At 39.3% G+C, this 25,039-nt stretch overlaps 1 protein-coding gene across 1 annotated transcript in view; it reads left to right on the forward strand.

Annotated features, from left to right (window-relative positions):
* LOC101860697 (nuclear pore complex protein Nup98-Nup96) overlaps positions 1 to 25,039 on the forward strand; it is a 51,374-nt gene that overhangs the window by 3,943 nt on the left and 22,392 nt on the right. Inside the window, exons 2-23 of the mRNA XM_013088889.2 lie at positions 1,440 to 1,526; positions 1,895 to 1,918; positions 3,840 to 4,007; positions 4,417 to 4,554; positions 5,108 to 5,373; positions 5,533 to 5,707; positions 6,677 to 6,825; positions 7,556 to 7,669; positions 8,455 to 8,605; positions 8,949 to 9,140; positions 9,822 to 9,897; positions 10,633 to 10,729; positions 11,733 to 11,885; positions 14,498 to 14,715; positions 15,346 to 15,447; positions 16,230 to 16,383; positions 17,364 to 17,571; positions 18,150 to 18,289; positions 18,752 to 18,865; positions 22,811 to 22,924; positions 23,684 to 23,782; positions 24,225 to 24,371. Coding sequence (XP_012944343.1) covers positions 1,475 to 1,526; positions 1,895 to 1,918; positions 3,840 to 4,007; positions 4,417 to 4,554; positions 5,108 to 5,373; positions 5,533 to 5,707; positions 6,677 to 6,825; positions 7,556 to 7,669; positions 8,455 to 8,605; positions 8,949 to 9,140; positions 9,822 to 9,897; positions 10,633 to 10,729; positions 11,733 to 11,885; positions 14,498 to 14,715; positions 15,346 to 15,447; positions 16,230 to 16,383; positions 17,364 to 17,571; positions 18,150 to 18,289; positions 18,752 to 18,865; positions 22,811 to 22,924; positions 23,684 to 23,782; positions 24,225 to 24,371 — 3,051 coding nt within the window. The 5' untranslated portion in view covers positions 1,440 to 1,474. The remainder of the gene's footprint in view (positions 1 to 1,439; positions 1,527 to 1,894; positions 1,919 to 3,839; positions 4,008 to 4,416; positions 4,555 to 5,107; positions 5,374 to 5,532; positions 5,708 to 6,676; positions 6,826 to 7,555; positions 7,670 to 8,454; positions 8,606 to 8,948; positions 9,141 to 9,821; positions 9,898 to 10,632; positions 10,730 to 11,732; positions 11,886 to 14,497; positions 14,716 to 15,345; positions 15,448 to 16,229; positions 16,384 to 17,363; positions 17,572 to 18,149; positions 18,290 to 18,751; positions 18,866 to 22,810; positions 22,925 to 23,683; positions 23,783 to 24,224; positions 24,372 to 25,039) is intronic.

A 25,039-nucleotide genomic window follows, 5' to 3' on the forward strand; every position in this document is an offset into this window, starting at 1 on the left:
CTCGGATTCAACTAAATTTTAGGTCAGGCCTGGCGACCTTGTTGAATCCGAGTTCCACTGTACGGCGGGGTGCCTATTGTGGATGAAAACGAACACTTTTGTTTTTAAGTCGACGAGTCGGGCGCGATTATAATTTATGGCTTTGTCAATTGCATCCGAGTAAATTTGAGCTCTTTTGCGTTGGTGAGTAGATCTAGCTTATTGTGTTCGAGTGTGTGTGTGTCTTTTTCTGACCCCCATCCCCTGGATTTATGACTGGTCCCCGATATAAAATGAATTTCTGCTTGAGTTTGTGTGCGTTTGTGACCTTCTACTTCAAGAATTGCCTGTGTTGGTTCTACACCGAAGTGTAGGCTAAGGCTAGCCTAGATCTAGGCCTATGTCTCATTGAAAACACAAGTTGGTACTGTAGGCTCTCTAGAGACTAGATGCTCGTCCAATGAAATTAGTAGAGAACAAATTGACCCATTAGACACACAGTTTGAATAGAAAGCTAAAGATAGTGTTGTTGTCAGACTTGACACCGCTTCACTCGGTGGCAATTGAGGCTGCTGTCAATTATTGTCAATTGCCACCGCTTCTCTCGGTGGCAATTGACACTACCGTAAATTTTTGTCAATTGCCACCGCGTCATTATTAGTTCTATCATTCTGAACTGTCTGTGACTCAAAACTGATTTTGAAGCAATTGTCAAACCTGTATGGTATCTCATTGGTTTTCTGTGATTTAATAATTGCTTTTTTAAAACTAGGCCTCGGTAGCGCGGGAGGTAGCGCGTCAGTCTCATAATCACAACAAAAAAAACCCCAACTAAAATTAAGAATGTAACTTGTAACACGACAATCTTTATGCATGTCCAAAGTGGCATTTTGGGGTCGAAAAGACTTGGGGGGTTTTTCTTGCAAAAAGTAAGGTAACTGCTCAGTTTCCCTTGCCTTGCTGCTCTTCTCAGGGTGAAACTTTCTAGCATTGTTATTTATGTGAAAATAAGTGCAGAAAGTTTTTATAAAGGTATATTATTGACATGAGCCTGTGCCAGAACCTGAGTATTTTTTTTTTTACTATGTGTAATTCTTTTATAGTTGTTTCACATAAGATACACAGGTCATTTTTTGTTCTGCTACTATTTATAATTCACAAGACAGTCACTGCAGTGGTACCCACAGGGAGCACGAGGCAGGGGTAGGCCACGGGAAACATGGAGGAGATGCGTGGAAAGGGATATGAGAGAAATGAAGCTCACTTGGAAGGATGGCTCAGGACAGAGATAAATGGGAGGAGCTTGTATGTGGCCTATACCCTGCCAGGGGTGAAAGGCATTGATGATGATGACTATTTATCTAATGAATGCAGGTCATTCTGTTTTTTAAAAAGAATTCTGAACTAGTGATGAACATTGCAGTGTGTTAACAGTTTATGATTGATGTTCTTTGTTTCAGCACATGCCTGATGAGAGAGCTTGATAAACCTGAAAATGTTTGGTGCCAACAAGTCTGCAGCATTTAGTAGTTTCGGAACCTCAATGTGTAAGTGTGAAAAGCTGGTATAATGTTTTAATTTTAATGTTATTTATGGTTATTTTCTTCCATGGGACCTGTGTTTTTGGTTTCATTTATCCCATATATATCTTATGAGTAATTACACACGTCTAATGTGTAGTTTCAAATTGAATGTTTGAATTTTACTTAAACATGTTTTATTTTAGTAATTAGTTCTTGTTGGAAGTACTTTTTTTTTTTTCTTGCTTTGGGGAAGGTTTTGTCATGTATATATGTAAATCAAATACTTGTTTATACTTTTATATTCTTTTTGCACTTTTTATTGCTTGCTTTAATTTTGTTTCTATTTGGTAGTTACTTTTTCTTGTCTTGTTCTGTTTTTCTCGTGCACACAGCCTCCTTTGGAAACTTTGGCTCATGTGAGTATCATTTGTCTTTCTGTCTCTCTGCACAAGCAGACTTTATGATTGTAGCTTTTCCTTTTTTTTGTAACCCTTCTGCAACAGAACCATAAAACTCTAAAGCTCCTAATTTCTTGTTTATTTCTGTCAATTGCAATTGTTATGTGGTAAAGAGAAGATTCTTTTCACTTCATTTGATTTCAAATCAATTATAATTTCATCTCGGAGAAAAAAGGAAAAAATTTTCTTTACTGAGCCAGAAAATCTACTACTGAATGCAAATGTGTGCAATTTTGTTTGTATTTCAATTAAGGGGAGAAGGCGATGCCGATGCTCAGAATGGAGATTGCTTCTTTTGTAACAACTATACTATAACACCTTATTGGGTGAGGTTTCTTAAGAATTGTTGACAAAGTCGCTCAAGTGCAGCCACCATAGTTATACGCTGAACCTCACATTTTAAGCATTCCCTAGGTGGTGTTTCTAATTTTGGTGAATCAATGAAAGCAAAGAATATATTTAGTCATGTATATTTTTCAAATTGACGTTTCCACGTATATGATATATATCCCCTCCTTCTAGTGAAGCTTCATTTTGAACAGTTTTTTTTCCTTTTCTAGTTTCAAAAGAGAAGAGAGTTTTCTTGAACACTGAATACATTTTTTGGATCTACCACACTGACACATTGTTGGTCTTGTCTGTCTTAATTGATTCTCTTGCATACAGTGAGTCTTTCCAAACCTTGGCGAGTCATCTGAAAGAAAAAATGACATAAAATCTTTCACACAGTGAAGAATCACTCTCACGCTAAAAGGGAGAGAAAGAAGTATGGTGTGATTCTTCTATTTTTACCAGAAATGAACAAAGTGTGAGCATTCTAGTTTTTATATATTTTAATATCTGGATGAGGCTGGTGGATATTAACACCACACCTTTTCTTCACCTTTGTTTTCAACCTTGATGTGAAATGATCAAATGTATTACATTGATTTGACACTTTCGCTTAGCTGTTAATCATCCATGCGTGATCGTCATTTTTGCTAAAGAAAGAGCAATGTTTGTGTTGGATTTTCTTTCTCCGGGAGAAAAATACCTAAACAAAGCATCACTGAGTTTGAGCTGCGAGCTAATTTTTTTGGCCCCAGCTTTCTTACTGCTTTAGGATTTGGTCACACTCACCTGTCAGTTCACACCCCTTTTTTTAATCTCACCCAAACATCTCCATGGACACAAAGGGATAGCTAGCTGATCACTTCAATATTCATATCAATCTTATGCTACCAGTGCTAGGCCTGGACATGAAGTAAAAACCCATGAAAGAAAAATCTCTGCATGTGAGATTAGATTAAATGTTTCTGCAAAATCCTGAACATTACAAGAAGAGACCAGACAGGCAAAGAAATGAAAATGTAGAAGCAACTATTGGCACGGATTCCTGCCTGCATTTCATAGAAAAGAAAAAAAATGAAGTTTGGCCACCTGTTATAAATGTCACTTAGCCAGCCAGCCAACCTCGGGAGCCTATAAACACTAAGTACTCTGTTTATTAAGGAAGAGGTAAGACCACGCTAGAGATGTATTGAGGGAATCAAGGGAACCCTTGGAAACTATAACATCCCAATTGAAAGAGCTGCAGAGTTGGCCTACCATAGAGAACTATATCTCTCCTTGACAACGCTTAAAGGCAACAGAGGATGAGAAAGAAATTTCACGGTATTTTGTTGAGTCCAATGTCATCGGGGAATGTAAGGTTTATTGTACTGGGGTCTGTTCAGTAGTGTCACAGTGTATCTGTTGACACGGTAGACAGTGGTAAGCTTAGATTTTAAAAAATTGTATTCTCTTTATGAACGTTCAAACATGATTGCACCTGGGTTGTTGTTTTTTCTTTAGTACCGCAGTCCCTACTTTTTGTTTCACCCGTTTTGTTTTTGCACAGCTGCTGGAGGATTTGGAAGCGGCAGTACCTTTGGCTCTACGGCCCCTGCCGGCTCTGGCTTGTTTGGCGGGGGTGGGGCCAGCGGGTCGACAGGAGCTACTGGTGGGGGGCTTTTTGGAGGCCAGACCAACACAGGCTTTGGGCAACCGCAGAGCGGTGGAGGCTTTTGTAAGCTTTTAGTTATTATTTTCTGCCATGCCATTAAATTTAATGTGCTTTTTCCCCCCCCCCCCCCCCTCATAATTACTGGAATTTTCATGTTTTGTTTGTACCCGTGTTGTTCGCATCCATGACTTGAATGTTTTTAGAAAATAAAGTGGAAATTTCTGCTGCATCTAGATAGCTTACCTTCTTACATGACCTGTAATAGACTGCATCGGGGTCTCATCATTAAGATTTGAATTGTCTGATGCAGTTTTATTTCTGTCAAGCAGAATTGTACTGATGGGGGGGGGGGGGGGGGGGCTCTTTTTGTTTGTTTGGTGTTTCACCATTTCTCTGATGTTGGTAACCTTTCATTTCTAATGATGTGGATTCACCTTTAAACTGCCCACTTTTATTTTTTTTTAAAACTCAGCAGCCTTTGGAGGAACACCAAACACCTCTGGTGGCCTATTTGGCAGCAACACCAGTCAAGCCAATACAGGTGGAAGCTCCCTGTTTTCTTCACCAGCCACAAGTGGAGGTTTTGGAGGTCAAAAGCCTGCGTTTTCTGGTACAGTGTCTTTGTCATTAAAAAAATTGTTTACAGCCTTATTCCTGTACAATCTGGAATAGGAATCCCTCCTTGAATTGTGGGTGGTTGGTGGTTGGCACTTTTGTTTCCTTTGCTGCTCGTTTTAGTGCTACCTTTGTTCTTTGGGGGTGATTGGAAGGTGCTCTGATGTTGTTTGCTCTTTCTTTCCTATTACCACATCTATCATTCTTGTCTCTCATTCTTAGTGTGTTTGTTTCTCTCTTGTAGTACTTCTAATCTTCGGCACTTATATTATAATCTAAGTGTGCTGCAAGTGGCATAAAATGCTTATTAAAACAAACTTTTGTCCTCTGTTTCTAGGTAAATCTAGCTGCTGGTCAGGATGGATGTTAAGTGCAATCTAGCCATTTCATGTATTGACAGATGTTTAACCTATTCATTTACTTGTATAATGAAATGTCTTAAAGTCCCTTTCGAGATATCTCTCATTTCAGATCTATACTGTGAGCCTGAACTTACACTGGTTTTGAATTGCCTCCATTGTTTTTTCCCTCTCTCCAATCTCGCAAAGGTTTTGGAGGCACCACCAATCAAGCCAGTACTGGGGGTTTGTTTGGTGCCGGCGGCGGTACCACCACAGGCACACCCTCCCTCTTTGGCCAAGCCTCTGCCTCTGGAGCCTTCGGCAATGCCGGGGTGGCGTCAGGTGGCACCACTGTGCCATTCGCCGCCCCCACTGGACAGGACACCATGATGAAGAATGGTGTGACCACCAACATCAACACCAAGCATCAGTGTGTCACTGCGATGAAGGAGTATGAAAGCAAAAGTTTAGAGGTGAGTGGTTCAATTTGTGCATCCGGGTTTTTTGGGGGGGTTTTTTGGTGAAAATATTTGCTTATCCAATAGATTTATTTTCAGTTTGAACTTTTTTTTCTCCCTTTTTGTATTTTGCATCATGAAATAAATTTTTGAAAATGAATTATTTCTATTCAGGAACTGAGAGCAGAGGACTACACAGCTAACCGCAAGTCTAAACAAGCTCCCTCTGCCAGCAGTGGACTTTTTGGACAAACCCCTGCCATGTCAGGAGGGGGCTTTGTCTTTGGGACTGGTGGTGGTGGTCTCGGAGGCAGCAATCTGCAAAGTGGGACAAGCGCAGGTTTTGGGGGTAAGTCATCAACTTCTGTTGACAAAAGACAGCTATTGCCAAAGTGGGTTCACTACAAATTCCTACTCTACTACACCGACTTGTTGCTGGCTCCATCCACTCCTTCTCAATGTGCATTATATTTTTATTTGCTGCCCCGAGAAATGTGGCTGTTTTCGTTCAAATTTTTCAGTTCTTATTACTTACAACTTGTACCAGTAAATTCTTGTAATGTCCTGTGCTTTGCTTGGCAAGATAAATGAAGAGAAGAGGATTTTCGTTCCATTTTTTTTCTTTCCTGAAAAGAATGTCATAAAAATGTTCTGATTACTAGTTTGGTTTTATGCTGAAAGCTCTCCATGTGTGATTTTATGTCAATTTTCAACTGGTGAAGCCGTAACTTTACGCGGGTATTTTATTGTCGGCAAGCTGTTGAATCATATTTTAAGCCCATAACACAAACTATTTTGGGAGGGAAAACAGTTTCATGCCTGTTACAAATTGTAGTACATTATGAATTTCTCTTCCTTTCTTTCTTCATCATTTGGTATCTGAAATATGACCTATTTCTTGAGTACATGCAACCTTTACCACATAATAAAAAATAAATTCATAATTTTTAGCTTTGTACATTTTGATAGCTGGCCGCTGGATCGGAAAAGTAAGGCGATAGCTAGCCAACAACATGCTTTTTGTTACTGTGCTCCTTTCTTTTACAGAGAGTGTGTAATTGTGCATACTGCCGTGGCATTTGAACGTGTTATTGACATCTGCTATTATGTGATTTGCCATTTTTGATTTATTTTTTGTCCTTTTATGTGTAATCTAGATCTATTCTTGGTAAAATGTAAATGTGGCGTTGATTTGAAAGTAACCCATGACTCTACGACATAAGCTGAAGGGAAGGATAAAGTGTGATTTTATTTTTCTTTGATCTCTGTTATATTAAGTTTTTGAATGTGTATTCATTATTTTCTGCGCTCTTCACAGGTTTTGGCAGCACGAGTTCAGCTGCCACCACGCCCTTCAATCAGAACCGGCCTTTGTTTGGCACCAGTACAACAACACAGTCTGGCTTTGGCTTTGGCACCGCCACAGGAACCCAGCAATCCTCTTCGTTGTTTGGAAACACTGCTAGGGTCAGTTATTTCTTCTTTTTTTTTCTCTCTTCCCTCCTTATTTCTCTCTGAAAACTAAAAAGTCTTTGACTCTCTCTTTCTCTTTCTCTCTCTTTCTCTCTCTCTCTCCCTCTCCCTCTCTCTTTCTGTGTCTCTCTTCTCTCTTCCTCCTCTCCTCCCTCCCCTCCCTCCCCCCCCCCCCCCCCCCCCCCCCCCCCCCGGTCAGGTTCAAGAGAGTTGTAACTATTTGGTCGTTGTTTTAAATCCAGTACTTTCTGAAGGATAGTTAATGTTTGAAATGGAAATTTTGTGATTTCGTGGTGCATAATTCTGGATTTTTATTTAATCAAATCTTTCAAGTTTTTATTTTATCTTTATAGTGGTTAATTCTAATGCTTGATTGTGTGACATTGCCTGTAATATGATTTTTGAGTTCGGTGCCCATTCCTGTCTTTGGCGCTTGCCTCTGTAACTCCATGGAGTTTTGCCCAAAATAAGTGAAGTATAGTAATGTTCTCTGCATTTATGTGCTTGGTATATAAGTGCATTCAATGTGATTCTATTGACTAATCAGCAGATGATTTTTACAAGCACTGCTTTTTCGTTACTCTTCTACAAGCACTGCTTTTCCGTTACTCTTCATATTTCTATTTGTTTAATATTTCCTCTTTTTTTTTCATCATTTCAGTCTTAACATGTTTATTGTTCTTGTTTGCGCCTGCTTTATTAGGGATGATCATTTTTTTCACAGCCTTTGTTTGGCGGCACAGCATCCACCCAGCCCTCGCTCACAGGCGGCACATCCTTCTTTGGGGCGTCAGCGGCTGGGACCAGTAACCCTGTGGGATTTGGAGCTAACACCGGAGTGAGTGAATTTGCTTGGTTTTGTTTCTTTGTTTCAGTTTTCTTATATGACGCATATTGTTAAGTGCTGCTGGTTGGTTAGTCTCCTACTTCTTTTCTCTTTGGGGGGGGTTATTTATTTTCCATGTTTTACTTTTTCTTACTTCTTCTCAGCAGTTTGTGATGGCTGTTGTGAGCTTGTGTGTGCTTCTCGTTGATTGGGTGAATATGCCAGTGTTGCATCCTCCATCTTTACTTTCTCCCGCTCATTTCTGTTTGTTTGGCTTGGGTTGTTTTTTATAGGTCAAAGGGATTGATATTGATTGTATTAATTTTTTTGTCCCTGAAATGAATTATGATCTCATTTTTAATTATGGTTTGTCAGTGGAAATGTAAATAATGCAGCAAATAGGGAATTAGCAATACTAGTCTTCATATTTATTAAATAAAATGATGGAGAACAAACCGAGAAGACTTAATAATTAAGTGACTGGGGAAAGCATAAACTGTCCTTTGGAAGCGTACTGTTATAACACAGACAATGTTTGTTCAGTCAATGGTTGAATTAGTTAAACATCTGATTCAAACCATCCTGCGATCAGTATGGATTTGAATTCATGACAACCCTCTCTCTTTTAGAGTTCTATGCATTGGTTGTATTCCATTTTGCTTTTGTCTCTTTGTCTAATCTGTTTTATTAGATGGGTTGCATTTTGTGCATGTAACAAATCTTTTGTCTTTCAGGATTACCAATGTTCTCATTTTTATGTTCCTGGCATCCTCAATTTTTTATGGCATTCTTTTCAGAGCAACCTATTTGGAGCAAAGCCTGGTGGGTTTGGAACTGCCACGACCTCAAGTCTCGGATTTGGTTCAGGGGGTAACATGTTTGCCAAGCCTACAACCACAGCCTCTTCATTTGGCTTTGGAACCAATACAAGCACTTCAGGTTTTGGAGGTATGATTTGAAATAAATGAGCGCTTTTGTAACGTTATGTCTTTCTTTCTCCTACATGAAAGGATTGGTGGCTCCCAAGAATATTTTGTGTAAGAGAGCCTTGTGGAAGTGATGTATGTTATTCTTCTGATTATTGAGCTATATTCAAGTCTTTCAAGATATTTGTTTTGAATAGATAACTCCCCTGGAATTGACTTGGTTCTGTTTGGGGTAAGCATGATATTGATGGAACAAACTTCTATATAAATGATTTACTGTTCCCAGACTTGTTAAAAATCTCTTTTATTACAATTGTTTAAATTGCGGTTGTATGTTGTGGCTCAACTCCATCTGGTTTCCCCAGGCACTTCTGGAGGGTTGTTTGGTATGAAGTCAGGAGGATTTGGTGGTGCTTCTACCGGTCTTGGTAGTGGTACTTCCTTTGGCTTTGGTTCTGGGCTTGGCACTAACTCCACTGCGAGCACATTTGGGACCAACGCTGCTAAGCCTGGATTAGGTGCCTTCAGCTTTGGAACTGGAACTACTGGAACTGCAGGTAACTAATTGAAAAGGTCTATGTAACTACTTTCCAAAACAATTTTTGCTTTTCAGTAATCATTGCATTTCAAACTTCCTAGTTTTGGTCTACCACATCCCTGGGGGAACCAATGGTAATTTAGACACAAACAGGTGAGTTTCAGCCACTATGAATTCATTTGAGCTGTGGGTTAGAAGGAGTTTAAATTATTATAAAGTAGATCAATGACCTTAGAGATTAGTGTCAATGCATCTTTTTGGTGCATGTGGATACGTTCCAGACATTTTATGAGTGAAGCTCCCGATTCAGACTCGGTTGAACTGCCAGAAGTACCCCTTCACTGCGGATCATGACACTGGTGATTACTGCTTGAAATGTTTGATGCCCGATACCTGTCGCTGTAACCCACATAATGTTGCAAGCAGTATTGGCTTTCTTGCCAAGTACCATGATGCCATGCCCTATCTAATTGTCAAGTGTAGTAGTGTCTTGGTAAGTTCAGATGCTTGTTGCAGTAGGGTTTATGGAACTTCAGGCTATTTTGAAGTGACCCTTTTAAAGACACTCTAAGGCCTCTCAGTGGCCCACTTTTTTACTTTAAACATTCATCAAGCTGAGTGTAAAAGTAATCAAATTAGTCTTCTCCGTTATGGAAATGTGACTGGTGGTCAAAAGGTTGAGATTTGTTTCTTTCCTCAGGCTTTGGTAGCACTCTTGGAGGAGCTGCAGGTGCTGGGACCTTCAACCTAGGGGGAGGCGCCACCACGCTGGGAACGTAAGTTTCGCGTGCAGCTCTTTTTTTCTTGTGTATTACAAAGGAACCTCATAATTAATAAGAGTAAGCACGTTGCTGCATATTCTGAGTGTTGTGTCATGCTTGTTTATAGGGATCTACACTACCAGCCAGGTAGCGCAGTCTTGAGTTGTGAGTGCCATAAAACCTCTACTAAAACTTTGAAAAACAGACTCTTGCTTAACCCCTTCACTTCCGGCTATGAACTACATAGCTGTGCCGCGGAAAATTGCTCCAATTACTACAAGCGTCAAATAGAGTCCCTAACTCAGAAACTTAATTGAAATCATTATCATCACTGTTACAGTCATTCATAATTTCGTCTAGACCTTTTGTAGCTAAAAAGGAAGGTTGATAGACTGGTCTGTTGGATGCCATTGCGAAAAGCAAAAAAAAGACAAAAAGTAAACACAACTTAGAACATCAACACTTCACTTCTTCAAAACAATGAAAATTATGCTCAGATTCACGGGAGACTGCAGTAATATCAATGAGGATTCGTCGTGACACAGTTTTGACCCTTTAAACAGTGGAATATTACACTAAAAATTACTTCATCATAGGCCCGCCGAATCAGCGGGCACATGGCACAGAGAAGCTCTTCTTGGCCCGCTGAATCCGTGGTCTTTAGTCTTTCTGTTTTATGACCAAACTGAATTTTTTTTAATGTGCGTGCCGTTTACTTCAATATATTTACTTTTATTCTACTTTATCCAGGTCAACAGCATCTTCTCAAGCCAACAGTACGCAACATCTTCTGGCTTTGGCATCATCTCCATATGGGGACAACCCTTTGTTTTGGAATGTCAAACAGGTACGGTTATCTTCTCCTTCCATATTTACATGTATGTAGGTAGTTTTCTCAAGAGACTTGTTTATTTGTCTGTCGGGTTTACAGTTTCTCATATACGTGACTGGGAACACAGGGGAGGAAAGAAGACATAGATCAAAGTTCTTCTGGAATCATCAACCAAAGACAATCGTCTGACTGAAATTTCTACTACCGCCTCTAGAGTACCAGTACTGTCCAGTACGATTATTTCTATTTCAGGAAAGAAAAAAAAACATTGTGCAAACAAAGGATGGTTGGCGGGTGCTCTGGCCTGGTTTGCTTCTTCTTTCCTATCAAACATCGATCCCCTCCTTCTTTTTTGTTTTTGTTACTCTCTTGTAACCCCTCTAATCTTCGACACTTATATGACCGTATTGTGTTGCAAGTGCCGTAAAACACTTACTAAAAAAAAGAACAAAGGGAAAACCTAACATCTCAGCAATAAGTAATAAGATACTGAGCAGGACGGCCCAGTACATGACAGATACCAGACTTCAAGTGTGATGCGATCGAGAAGAAGCAATAAGATCACAACACGCCATACTGGAGAAAAATGACACATTTGGTTCAATCAATGTGATATTCCACTCTGTGTGAAGCGCTCTGTTTTCGCATCTTTCAAATAGTTGGTGATTACTGGTTGGAGTAACCCATTAATAACCCCATCCATTCAATAAGTAAAGGAAGTAGATCTTGTAAATGAAACTTTATGTGTTTTTTCTATGTTTCTGCTTTATTGTACAAAATGTATGGCACAATAAAACATTGTTCTCTGGTATCAATTTTTTGCCTTGTTTTTCTTGTCATTCACATCAAACATTTAGTTCAATTCATAATGGTTTTATTGATTGAAGGGCCATGCAGTTATGCACAACGTGTCCAAGAATTAAGAGAACTGGTTAATGAATAAATGATCTTCAGTGGATCAGTGATATAAGAAGTTGCATACACGTTTGGAACAAAGTGTACTTTTTCTACTCTACAGCAAAATAAGGAAAAACGGGAAGATGTCCTGAAGCCAACGAACCCAAATGCTCAGAAGGCGGTATTGTCATCTGCCAATCAGTACAAAGTCAGTCCCCGTCCTTCCACAAGAATCAAACCGAAGTCCTTGCACAACCTTATTAATGGAGGAAAGGTAAAGATGTATTCTTTGTCTTCATGTTTGAAATGTGTTACTCCGTCAATACCTGCCCTGTGCTTTGAGTTTTGATCCTGTTCCTTTGTTGAAAGGTTTCTTTCTTCGAAGACAAGTGATATGATGCGAGTGGAGTATAAAAGTGAATGGGTTCTGGGGAACTGAAAGTCATGAGCAGCATGCCTAGGCATTCTGTAAAATCTCTTCTAGTGTAGGGTACAGGTAGTGCTGCCTGTTAATCCATCACCCCCACCCAACTTTCTGTTTTGAGGCAGTGCGTTGTGAAGAGGAGACCACTGTGTTAAAAGTTTATTGATGGACATTAAGACAAGACAAAAAGGAAGATGCATTTCTTGTACAAACTCTGCCTTAGTTATTGCCTCTGCATTGTTCAAATTTAAAATACTCTTTAGATCTGATTTCATAAAGCAACACATATCTTTTCCGTTTCCTTTTTTGCTTTATGTTCTCATTTTTCTTTTCTCTTGTGTGAAGGCTACTGATTACTGCTGTATATTTTTCACATCTTTAATTGCTCCTGTCAGTTTCAATTATGTATTGGAATTGTTTTCTCTACAGCATGAAGAGGAAAAGGTTGAAACGGTGCGGATATTTAACTTTTGACAAGTGTTTTTGTCCTCTGTTGTGACTACATTTAACAATTTCTCACATAGATCTAGATTTGTTCAATGGGAAAACTCGTGCTGTTAATGGAATTTACAGTGTGTTACTATACTTTAGCAATCTGTGTCCATGTCATAAAATTGCTGAGCAACTAAGTGATTGAGAGGTCAGAATATGCCCTTTGTTATAGACAAACTGTGTAAGTTTTAATCTGTGACTACTATTTTCTAACTTTCATCAAACCAGTGGATTCAGCTACGGTCTAATGACCCCCAATTTTCAACTAAAGGAAAGTTTCCTTTTTTAACTGAAAATACACAGAATTCTACCTGGGTTTCAGTCTTGGTGGAGATCTGCCCTCTACAAATAGCTAAGTTGATTGGTCACCCCTTTAGTTTACTTGAAAAATGGACCAAAACACCCTGAAAAACAATGGCAACATTTATATATTAATAGACAAAAATAACAGAGAATCCTTTTTCTTTTTTTCTTTTTTTTAATTTTATTTTTTTTTAAAAGGAAATGATGTGTCTTGTTTGCCATATTTAGTGATGTTGTCCTTGTTCACTGAAGTACATGTACAGTAGTCTCTGCCAAAGATCCTGATGCTTGGCAGCAAGGGAAATGTGGGATCTTAGGCGGAGACAGTTGTATCGAGTGTCCACAAAGTCTATTGTTTTTTAACATGGTATACCATTTTGTGGTTTGGGGGCGTCAAATAGTCCCACCACTCATGAATGAAATGTGTAACATTGTATTGGTAGAATAATGCACATGAACATTTATGCTCTCTCTACTTATTGTTTTTGTCTTCTTCTTTTCTTTGTTTTAACCAATGGCAGAGTGTTGTTTCTTTGAAATCATGACTTATTGTGATAAATGAGGCTTAGCATTAGTTCAAAAAGTAAATGCACATACTGTGCCCCGTACTGAAGGTAAATCTTAAGTTTTTTTATTGCTTCACATCTATTATCTATTTGTGGTGGCCGAATTTTGCTATTCAAAAGGCTTTTTAATGGCTGCATCGATCGACATGCGGTTTTTGCCAAAAGATTCATTAAAATATTCTCCAGATCATGACGCCCTTGGTTTTTTCAGTTTTGGGACAGTTTTGCTTAAAAACACTAAATTTCTTTATTTCGTCGATCGCTTTTGTAGGCCAACACTTCTGTCTCTGTAATTTTAGAAAACCCGGAAGTGATATTTCGCAAGACGCATTTTGTTTTGAGAGTATAGATCTAGACCTAATTTTTTGCATCTCTCAAGATTTATAGCCCAATTCCAGTAGAGTGTAAATATAGTAAGCCAATTACTTCTAGTTGAAATTAAAGCACCGATCATTCCTTTCATCATAAGGGGGCCCAGCTAGTCATATTTAGATATGGTGATATGTGATGTCTGTGCAGCTTATTGGATTCTGGGGGTCATTTTGTTGTTCGTTAAATAAATCAGAATCCTTTAGTTACACCTTGAAGTTACAGAGTTCTTTCGGTAAAATGTTTTTTTATTTTGATGTTTGGGCTGTGCTGTGCATACTGTTGATGTTTTAACTTTTAAGGCCTATATGCGATTGGTTGTCATTTAGAGAGCAAAATGTCAGTATGTTGATTTATTTAATAGAGCAATCTGCAGTGTCATCCCTTATGTTTCTTGATCAACTAAGCAGGTGGTTGGTAAGGGGGTCTTCTCCTTCTGCTTTTTTCAGTGTTATGCATTTCACTAATTGTCCTGATTTGTTCCTATTTATTGAAATTGGGCTGGTATCGTGCTGATTCTCTGTAAACTCCAATAGTAATACAGCTGTACTTTCTTGGTCATGAAAATTTAGTTCAGAGGCCTTGAGTCAGCTCTTGATTTAGGTATACTGGCCGAAGATTTTGCATGCCTTGCCTTTAAATGCTCTAAAACAAAGCCTTTTTTTTTTTTTTATGAAGAAAAATACAAAATTTGGTACCAAAAAATGATTATTCATTTTCGTCAATCCACAGACGCAGCTTTTTGAAGGACTTGAGGAAGAAGATTTCAGTTTTGGTGATGACACGTTTGTGCCTCGCAAGAGTGTCAAGAAGCTCGTTTTGCGTAAAGGCGCTGGCAACAAGTCCACATCGGCCTCCAGCTCATTCTACAGTGACACAGCAGGGGACAACACTCTCCAGTTCAACGGCAACAGCAATCGCAGCAATCAGATGCCCTCGCTTATCACAAAGTGAGTTGATTTCACGAATATATAATTGTTTTGTTGTTATATGCTGTCTGCACTTGTTCAACTCTGACATGTTCATTCAATAGACTTTTCAAAGATTTGTAATGTTGCCTGAAGTGACCTTCAAAAAATTCATTGGAGTTGTTTCCTCTTCCCAGCATGCTCTGTCTAGAAAAATTGATCATTGAGTTGAAAGAATTTAAAAAACTTCAGAGTTATTTGCTTATTTTTCTAACCAGTTACATTTTTGAAGAAAACTTGATATGTAGGTGAGGGGGCTCTGCGTATTGTAAGTTACTTTACTTTCTTTGTCAGATTTATTTAGTTTTGAGAGTTTCATTGAAACATAATATCTTGAACAGAATATTAAGCTGCTTTTGCTAATAACTAATAATGATTGGATGGTTGTGTGGTTTATATCCTGCAGTAGTTAACCTTATTGCTTGACAAGCCTGGCAAGACTTTAAGATTTAAACCCAAATCTATTTGTCTGTAGTAATTAACTACATTTCTACACATATTTGTTGTTTAAATGACCTTGTTGTAGAGGAGTTGGGTGGTTTTAATGCTTGTTATTGTAGACTCTTCTTAACCTATTGTCAAACTCCTGGTATTTCATCGTTTCTTTTGCAGGCCTCTAAGCCCCTCTGAGAGAGTAGACACAACAATTGAGAATGAAGCAGAGGCCATTGTGCATGATCAAGACAGGACTCCGGTTCATAGATCCCCTCCTAAGTATGTTTCTGTTGGTGTTTAGCAGCACTTGAAATCTTTTAGGCTGTTTTCAAGTCTTTCTTTTGATTTCTATGATTTTATTTTTGTCGGGTCAGATGGATAGGTTGTGACCTTTCTAGTATAGTCTGCTCTTCACACATCTTGTTTTCACCCTGTTAGTTGTCTTAGCCTGTTGTTTTAACCCGTTTTCTCTGAGAGGCCAGTGACACCAGACAACGAGCTGGTCCTATTTTGCAGGATGGCCGGTGTCATCCGTTGATGAAATTGCCATAGTTATTGTCTCTCTGTCGCCGTGCCTCCCCCCCCCCCCCCCCCCCCAAAAGAAACCCTGATGGAAAAAACAACTCTAAAAATGTGTAAATATTCAACGTATGATTAAAATTCTATAATTTGACGTTGGTTTTCTTTGATTGGGGGGGGGGGGGGGGGGTTAATTGTTTAATTGGTTTCCTGATTGCTTGACTGTCTCTAAAGAGCAGTATTATCAACTGTATCATTTTAGTATGTTGCTGTGTGTTGGCGATTTTGAAGCTCAGCTGATTGCGCAAAAAAGGCTATAACTTTGTAAATAATTGATGTTTTACAATACAATGTAACATGCGCATTAATCACAGCTTGAAAAAAATAGTTCCTTGGTAGTTATTTTTAATATGGTAGTGGTTGAGGTGGGGATGGGGATGTTCCGGGTCTTCCTATTTGTTTCAAATTCTGTATACTGGCTCGGGCCATCTTCACTATCGTTCCTCATTATGCTTCTCTCTTTATTCTTCCCTCTCACTCAGAATATCATCTCTTGAAGACAGCATCGTTGCTCTGAACCAGAAGGGACCAGCCGTAGCAATCAACACAAGTCGCACTCCAGAGGCCAACAACCGGCTTGGTGCAGCGGACACGACCTCTTTCCTGGATACCTCAGATCTTGACGGGAGCTGTTGGGTAGGTTGGATATAATGTAGCTCTTTTTTTATTGTCTTTTTTGACTGCTCTGGGTAAGACTCCGCCCTATGTCAGTTTTCATGATGGTGTATAGGGGAGTCTATCTCGGAGAAGTCAATTTGCTTTTGCGAAGAAAATCCCTCTCTTTTTTTTTTCAGCTGTATTTGCATTCATTGCCAATCCTTCTGTAAACCTGGCTTCTTTTGTTGTAAAAGGAAATGCAGGTCTAGTCTAGTGTTTTTCTTTTGTTAGACTGTCAGTTGGTTTTTTGTTTGTTTTTCTAGTATTTGTACAGTGAAAATGTTAACAAGAGAAATATAAAAATGTTTTAAAGTGTTATAGGCCATCTCATAATTTTATACGCTAGTGTTCTCTCAATGTTTTCCTGAATTCAGTTGGAAAAGAATTTTTCGAGGGAGTAATTAGTACTCATGCAAGTACTGTGTAAGAGCAAAGAGTCCACATAACAAGAGGGGCCACTTCTCTCTTTGAGCCAATTTTAAAAAGTGTCCTCAAAATTCGGTGGCGCCCTCTTCACAAATGCGCACCCTTTGCAAACAGTTACCCTACTTGAGTTTAAAAAATCAAAGTGAAACTAGTAAGTTTTCAAATAAATTTCGAAAGAACGCTTTTTTAAAATGGTTACGCTGACAAGAAACCTCTTCCGGAGGAAAGGGTGATTGTTTTCTTCGTTTAATTTGACTTTAGAATGAAAGGCGAGAGGTCATTAAAATTTTTAAAAACCTAAAACTCCGCACTTAACGAACCCGAACTGCTGATGAACTGCAGTCGATCTGCAGACGCAAGGAGGTGCTATCCCTATTCTTCTTCTGGGAAAACGAAAGAGAGCTTCAAAACAGACTGCAGCGCCATCTGAAGCATAGAGCGAACTTCCTGCGGGCACTTTTTTGGCTGAGTGGCCCATCTTGTTATGTACTATCTTTGGTAAGAGTTTTTACTCTAGGCTTTTGATCACTCAGGTTGTGGACAGCAGCTCCCCTCACCCAACTGGCGTGGTTCTGACGCGGCCCGGCTACTACACGATCCCGAGCCTGGATGAGATGATTGACCTCATGGACGAGAACGGCAATGTGTTTGTGGAGGACTTCACCGTAGGCCGTGTCGGTTTCGGCAACGTATTCTTCCCTGGTACCACAAACGTCGCTGGCATGAACCTGGATGATACTGGTGAGGACAAACAGCAATTGCTGGGTTGTTTTGTTTTGGGTTTTTTTGTTGGTCCCCCCTCCCCCTCATTGTGTATTTGTGGGGTTGTTGTTTTTTCATGGAGAGAGTGATGCCTTCTTAGTTGGTGGGTGAGTATGGGTTCAACTCACTTCAGATGGTTCACACAACAGTTGCGTGACCCCCGCCGTGACGGTTCCCACAAGCCCTGCGTGACCAACTTTGGAATTTTTTTTCCGCTCTACAAATCACTCGCAGATCACGTGACCCGCTTCGTACCCTTGTTTAGCCAGGCAACACCTCTAATCTTCTGGCGCTCATATGACCTTATGCAGTTGCGAGCGCTGTAAAACCTCTACTAAAACTAAAACTTGTTTGTTTTGCAAATGCCGTAAAACTCTTATTATTGCTAAAATTAAAAATGAATCGATTTAGCTGCTCTCACATTTTTTGGTACGTTGTTACCACTAGTCTGCTCCTTGGTGATGTGTACATCACACTCTCTTAAAACCACAACCCTTGTTCTTTGCTAATGCTCACATACTTTTACATCTTTTTGTGCTTTTTGTTTTTTTCCCCAGTGCATTTCCGACGCAAAGAAGTTGTTGTCTACCCAGATGATGACAAGAAGCCTCCTCTGGGTGAAGGTCTCAACAAGAAAGCAGAGGTCACACTGGACTGTGTGTGGCCCACCGACAAGTCGACACGCACTCCCATCAAGGTATGAATGAGTACGGCCACTGCTTTTTGTCAGTTTAGATACCTCTTTATCACTTTGCTGCCTCATCTCTCCTATTGGCGATGTTTACCACCCAGTTTCTTTGGATTTTCCCCAAAATATGATGGTAAAAAGTTGAACAATTGCAGCGGAGAGATATGCATGGGTAAAACGAAGAAAGAAATGCCCAAGTAAAGCAAATTGGGAGACTCCTCAGACAAAACCTTTCGTTTCATGGTATGTCTATGCGGATATAGTCTGCTGGAAAGTTGAAAAAATATTATTAATCTTTATTGGTTCCCTGCTGTGCCCTCTGATTATTGCTGTTGCGGTCGCAATTTTAAAATATTTTTTTAGGTTTTAGGGATGACGGAGAAGATAAATGTCAAAATTTTCCATTGTAAAGATTGGAGGTATATTTTTACATGAAACCTAATTTTTTTTGTCTTGATGTTTGTCTTGCAGAGTCCAGAAAGACTAAAAGTACTGAGCTATGCGGATAAAATTGAAGAAACAACTGCCAAAATTGGTGCAAAGTTCATCGACTACAGACCAGAAACAGGATCTTGGGTTTTCCAGGTAAGTTTAACTTATTTTTTCTTCATTAGTCCTGTAAATGGGATTACGATTACCAACACACCATCCAGCACAACGAGCCTACATCCAAAAATTCGATGGCAACAAGGCTAGAGGGCGACCGAGAAAGACCTGGATAGATGGGGTCAGGGAAACATTAACCACCCACGGCATCCCCCTGGCCCAAGCTCTCCGGCTGGCGACAGAGAGACGTCTCTTTCTTTCCGCGAAACCCAAAAGGGTATAAGCAGCGGGTAAAAGTAAATTAAAGATGGGTGAATGCTAACTCACAAATGTGTCCCTGCCGGTCAATATCAGTCATATGAAGGAAATTTCAAAACTGAGTTAACATTATTTTAAAAAACTATCACCTTTTCCCTCCACACGGCGTCACTTTTCGCCCGATTCTGTTACTTTTAGTTCGCGTGACTCAGCAGCCCGCCAGAGCTCCCCGGCTCGGGGTCACCGGGTTAATGAGCCCTGAGGCGACTTTGCCGGTGTCGGTCGGGAAGTTCGCATTTTAGACTATGTTTAAAACGATATAACTTCTTCCCCATCCCACACAGCAAACCATTACGCGGATGTACTAAAAGCTCAAAGTCTTGAGGTTTATTCTGCGTTAGAATGGTTAGTTTCTTTGCCTTAGTTTTTGTTCTAGACAGGTGTTTGTAGAGTACCCAATTTGTCCTATTTTAGTTACAAAGTTATGAATAAATGATTGTTATTTTAAAAAATGCACGACAGATCTCTCCAAATTTTGTGTTAAACTGACTACGAATATCATTTCTTTTACCATGAGAAATCTTAAATCTGCGCTAGTAGTAATAGTCAAGTTATAAGAGAAGAAAGATGCACATCTGCATACTTTAACTAAAGACGATCAGCATTTGCTCTTATTTTACTATTAAACAAGAGAAAGTTACTCTGTGTTTGTTCATGAATCATGCTGTGTCTGTGGCAGCCTGCATACAACTAAAAAGATATAATATAAGCGATTTAAAAAACCACAAAACCGTGTAAATACATGGGTAGAGATAAAACTTCTAGTATGGAATAAAAATAATGACAGCTAAAACATTCATTCTTAGTTTTTGTGTAGGAAATATGCGCGGACACAATTATGAATGTAAAGAAATCAGTCACGTTGTCAGTTATTGCAAATGGTCATAGAAACGTAAAAAAAATCTGCAAAAGTCTGGTGGTGATTCAGTGTCCCTGGAAAGCTAGAAATTATTCTTATAACCCAATTACGAGAAGTCATCCTTATTATTCAGTCAACTTACAAAACCTAGACTTAGCGTTTTAAGAAAAGTAAGCAATTTCTGGAGTGTAACAGATACTGTTCGTGTATTAGATCTACGTTGAAGATATATTCTAGCACTAAAATCAATTTGTACTTTTCATTAAGAAACTTCATGATAACTTTTATAAACTTTAGGTGAAAATATGCAAATATTCATGATTATATTAGACACATAAAGTTGTATTTGGAGGAATTACTTCGTAGCGAATTGTGTGCCCGATGGATAAAATTGCAAAATTACAGCCTTCTATAATAAGCGCAGATACCATCTTTTCTAAGTATCTGCACTAATGTTATGTCGTTCATATTCCAAAAGTTCGACAGATTTTGACGATGCGTTTTTTTTATATTGATTTTTTTTCATTCATGCTAGTCCCAAAAAAATTACAATTTAGCATTGCCGACTCCAGCGCGTCTAAAGAATTAACCAGACAAGTTACAATGTCCATTCTTTTTTGAGTCTCAAGAGCAGAAATGCGTGCTTTGGGTGCACTAAATGAGAATTACCATAAATACAAGGATACACCTTAAATTGTACGTTGAAAAGTACCAAAAATTAAGTCGGCCCAGACAGAGCGGCGACAGGGAGCTGACCCCCGTGACCCCGACGTGATAAGGCGCCCGGCGGGGAACCCCCCGCGGCAACTAAAATTCCACTGCCGGTGCGCCGTGTCCAATTTAAAACAAGAATGAAGTAAATATGACCATATTTGACGAAAATACAGAACTCTTAAGGGTGCGCGGTGAGGAAACTCGAAAAGGAGAAAATGGCCTCCGAATTTGAGCAACATGTTTCCATAGCAATGGAGAGATAGAGACTTGAAATTTAGCAGTTATCTTGGCGATGCCACTACAAGGTAACATACAAAAGTAAAAAACTATTCATTCACAGAGAAAGAACTTATGGACCAAACAAAATTCTAACGAGAATGGACTTCACATCAAACGCAACAAAATGTTAGCATAATACTAGGTACCAGACACTAAATTTTCAAAGTAGCTGTATATCAAATTCATCTGTTTCACACGAAGAGCCTAGTGTCTCCTGAGAATTTTGGTACCATACTTTTACCTTTCAGTCAATGTTTAAGAGAATGGCAGCTGTTTCAATTTAGCATAATAATATAATATTACTGAAGTCGTTTACTGGCTGCAACCGCATGTTTGACAGATAGTAAAAGAGTAATGGTTCTAAAAATAATCTTACAGCTGCACACTAGCAAGGTCCAAATTCCTTTATATCGTCCCCCAAGCTCACAACAAACCACACACACCTCCAAAATAAATCAAAATAAAATATTTATAGTCGATTATAGTTGTTTATTTTTATCTTAAATGAAGCAGAAGACATCAAAGTTTCAATATATCAAAAAAAACCAAAAATTTCATGGAAAGTCACTTTTTTGCTTTCGAGCCTCGTAGCGGATAATAGTACAGTGCGTCTTACAACTGATATTGAGCGGGGCAGACAGATATGTGGTCTTAATTTTGTGACACCCTGACTCATAGTGCGGGTCCACATTTAGTGCTTTCAGTTTAGTGGGAAATGCCAAACCTTTACTTTTCTGTTTCATTCCTCTGCTATTTTACTAGTACTCTTAGTGGGAGTATTAGAACTGTAATTGCAATTGATTTGTGTGTGACACGTCTCACAGGGTCGACTTTTTATGATGGAAGTTGAACAAATGAGGGACTATTGTTGGCGAAGAATGTGAATGGGAAATGGTTATGCTTAACTCTAGTCCTGCGGGGTTAACCGGAAGAGGCTCTTATCAATCGATAACCCATTTACGTCGCCCGCGAGCTTGTGCCGCGGGGCGCCAGGGTCAGACACCGATTACGCGAGCGTGCCGCAGCAGGTCAGGGAAAAACCTCATCTTTTACAGCAAACTGATACGATCAATGAATAAGTGTTACGATCACACGAATAATCCCATTATCTCCTCGCCGGTTGATCAGAGACGCTGAGATTGGAAGTTACACCAAATCGAACAACTTTTCCAGAGTTTTCCAGATTTCACACCTATTATGAATGAACTTGCGAACAGCTGGCTGCTTATCAGCTATCTTTCGAAAGAGGAAGAAAATGGGATAATTTCCTAATATTTTTTATATTCGGTTGCTCTCAAATTTCTCCCTCTGGTAGGACAATGGTTCAAAAACCACCAAATATGATTATTTACATCAGGAAATAACGTTTGGTGTAAGAATTAGATCGTTTGAAAAGTGAGGAAAGGTGTTTGCATTGAAAGATGAAAGTCATATTTCCTGAATATCCTTTCGAGTCCCTCAAGTGTCTAACTGGGTCAAAATGCTCATATTTCATAGAATGAACGTCTCAACCGACGCTCTGTTATCTCTACCAACACCTCACGTTGCAAAACAATGCAGTAAGTTCCAGATGGACACACAGTCACAAGCAGACTGACCCACACACATTTTAGCACACAGATGCAGACCCCGCCCTAAACGAAATGCGTTGCCCGCGCAGGACGACGACTGATCAGGGACCAACTGTGGAGCGCTGCGCGGGATTGCGCTTATCGGGCAAACATTTATCAGGGACCAGAATCTTAAGGGTTAATAAACAACCCAAAATGTTGTGATCCTTTCAGTAATAAATTGTGACTTGTCTATGCTCCCAGGTGAACCACTTCTCCAAATACGGGCTGCTGGACGACTCGGATGAAGATGAGCTCACTGAGCAACAGAAAAAGCTGCTGGCCGGTCAGCACGTGAAGGAAGTCATCCTTGTACAGGTCAGTCCCGAAAGTTTGGGTCTTGTTCTTGTCAGACTTGTTCATAATAAGAGGGGGGGGGGGTTTTGGGGGGGGGGGTGTGGGTGGATGGCGGGTGCTCTGGTGTGGTTTGCTTCTTCCCTATGAAACATCTATCGTCCTTATCTCCTTTTCTTCTTTTTTATGTTTGTTACTCTCTTGTACACCTCTAATCTTCTGCCACTCATTTACCTTATGCAGTTGCGAGCGCCGTAAAACCTCTACTTTTTCTAATAAAGGTATAGTATAGTGTGTGTTCTGCTTCAAAGTGAAAGCTCTTTTAAAGAAGAAACAAAAGCCATCTTTTTTAACTTCTGCTCCGCTTTCTTTGGTTTTTGTTTTTGGGAGGGGTATGTTTGCTTTATGCTTAATGTCAATTGGGATGTTCAAGCTTCAATCTTCCCATCCCGTGGGTGGTTGACAGGTGCCATGGAGTGAACTTCATCTACTTGTCCTTAATATTTGTATTTTTCTGTTTTTGTTTCTGGGTGATGAATGGCGAAACTGACATCCCAGTGGCTGGTCAGTTTTTTTAAAACATTATTTAAGCAAATCTATGTATTTATGTGAATCTGACTTTCAATCTGGTCACACTTTCAAATTTTTCTATATGTTGAAAGATACTGAATGTTTACAAGTTAATTTCAATTATTTATCAGTGTGAATTGATGAATGATCTTGAAAGTCTTTAGGTCTTAATTTTGGCTTTGTGTACGTTTTTATGCCCAAAAAAAAAAAAAGAAACTGAAGATCCAAGCCCAGCAACAGCTTCAGCAGAAAGAACTGGCCAAGAAAGGGAAGTTAGCTGCTGATCAAGGCCTGACCCCTGAAGGCATGCAGGTATGTATTTGAGCTGTGGTGTTTTCTATTGCCCAATAAGTATTCGTTCCCCGAACTGTGACTGTTTTGTGTCTTTTAAGGCCAGGTTTTTTTTTTACTTTTTACTTTCCTTTCCCCTTGTTGTTGGATTTAGGATCTTTATTCAAGATCAAAAGACAGAGGATTATGTTTTATTTAAAAGGCTGGGTCATTATTACTCAACTTAATGAACTTTGCATGTCACGTGGAGTGGCAAATATGAAAGTTAAAATGTTTAGTATGAAATGCAAATGTTGGAAAAAGCATAAAAATTAACTGCTCTCATGTTTAGACTTGTTTTTTGTGGGGGGGGTTTTTAACTTTGAATGTTTTATGATCATTTTGAAAAGTTTTGTAAAGAATTTTCTTTAAAAGATGTAATGTGCTTAATTCTAAAATGTTGTGTTCAAACATTATTTTGCAGGAGGCTGCGCAGAGGGAGAAAGAAGAGGAGATGCAGAGAGAGGAATATGAGGAGGAGGACGGTCTAGAGGAAGAAGATAGTTATGATATGTTGGACGCTGAGGATATGCAGCTTAAAAAACGTTTTCAGGATGAAGGTACTTTGCCGGTTTTGTTTTTGTTTGTGTGATTTTAATATATATTGTATATAGTCGTTTGTGCAACATTCAGATTTAAAGAGTGGTGAGTGGGCGTTTTGGAGTGATCTATTCCCACTTCTCTTCCTTGTCACAGGTTGGTGTTAAGTTTTCTGTCTTTTGGTGAAGTTGTTGCTATTGTTAATCAAGCCCGCCCGCTTTTACAACAACTCAAACACAGCAACATTTCCCAATATTTTTTTGTGGGAGGTTGACGGGTGCTCTGGTGTGGTTTGCTTCTTCCCTATGAAACATCTATCGTCCTTATCTCCTTTTCTTCTTTTTTATGTTTGTTACTCTCTTGTACACCTCTAATCTTCTGCCACTCATTTACCTTATGCAGTTGCGAGCGCCGTAAAACCTCTACTTTTTCTAATAAAGGTATAGTATAGTGTGTGTTCTGCTTCAAAGTGAAAGCTCTTTTAAAGAAGAAACAAAAGCCATCTTTTTTAACTTCTGCTCCGCTTTCTTTGGTTTTTGTTTTTGGGAGGGGTATGTTTGCTTTATGCTTAATGTCTATTGGGATGTTCAAGCTTCAATCTTCCCATCCCGTGGGTGGTTGACAGGTGCCATGGAGTGAACTTCATCTACTTGTCCTTAATATTTGTATTTTTCTGTTTTTGTTTCTGGGTGATGAATG

Source organism: Aplysia californica, unplaced genomic scaffold (genome assembly GCF_000002075.1).
Source record: "Aplysia californica isolate F4 #8 unplaced genomic scaffold, AplCal3.0 scaffold00827, whole genome shotgun sequence".
In the NCBI taxonomy this organism is placed as follows: Eukaryota; Metazoa; Mollusca; class Gastropoda; order Aplysiida; family Aplysiidae; genus Aplysia; species Aplysia californica.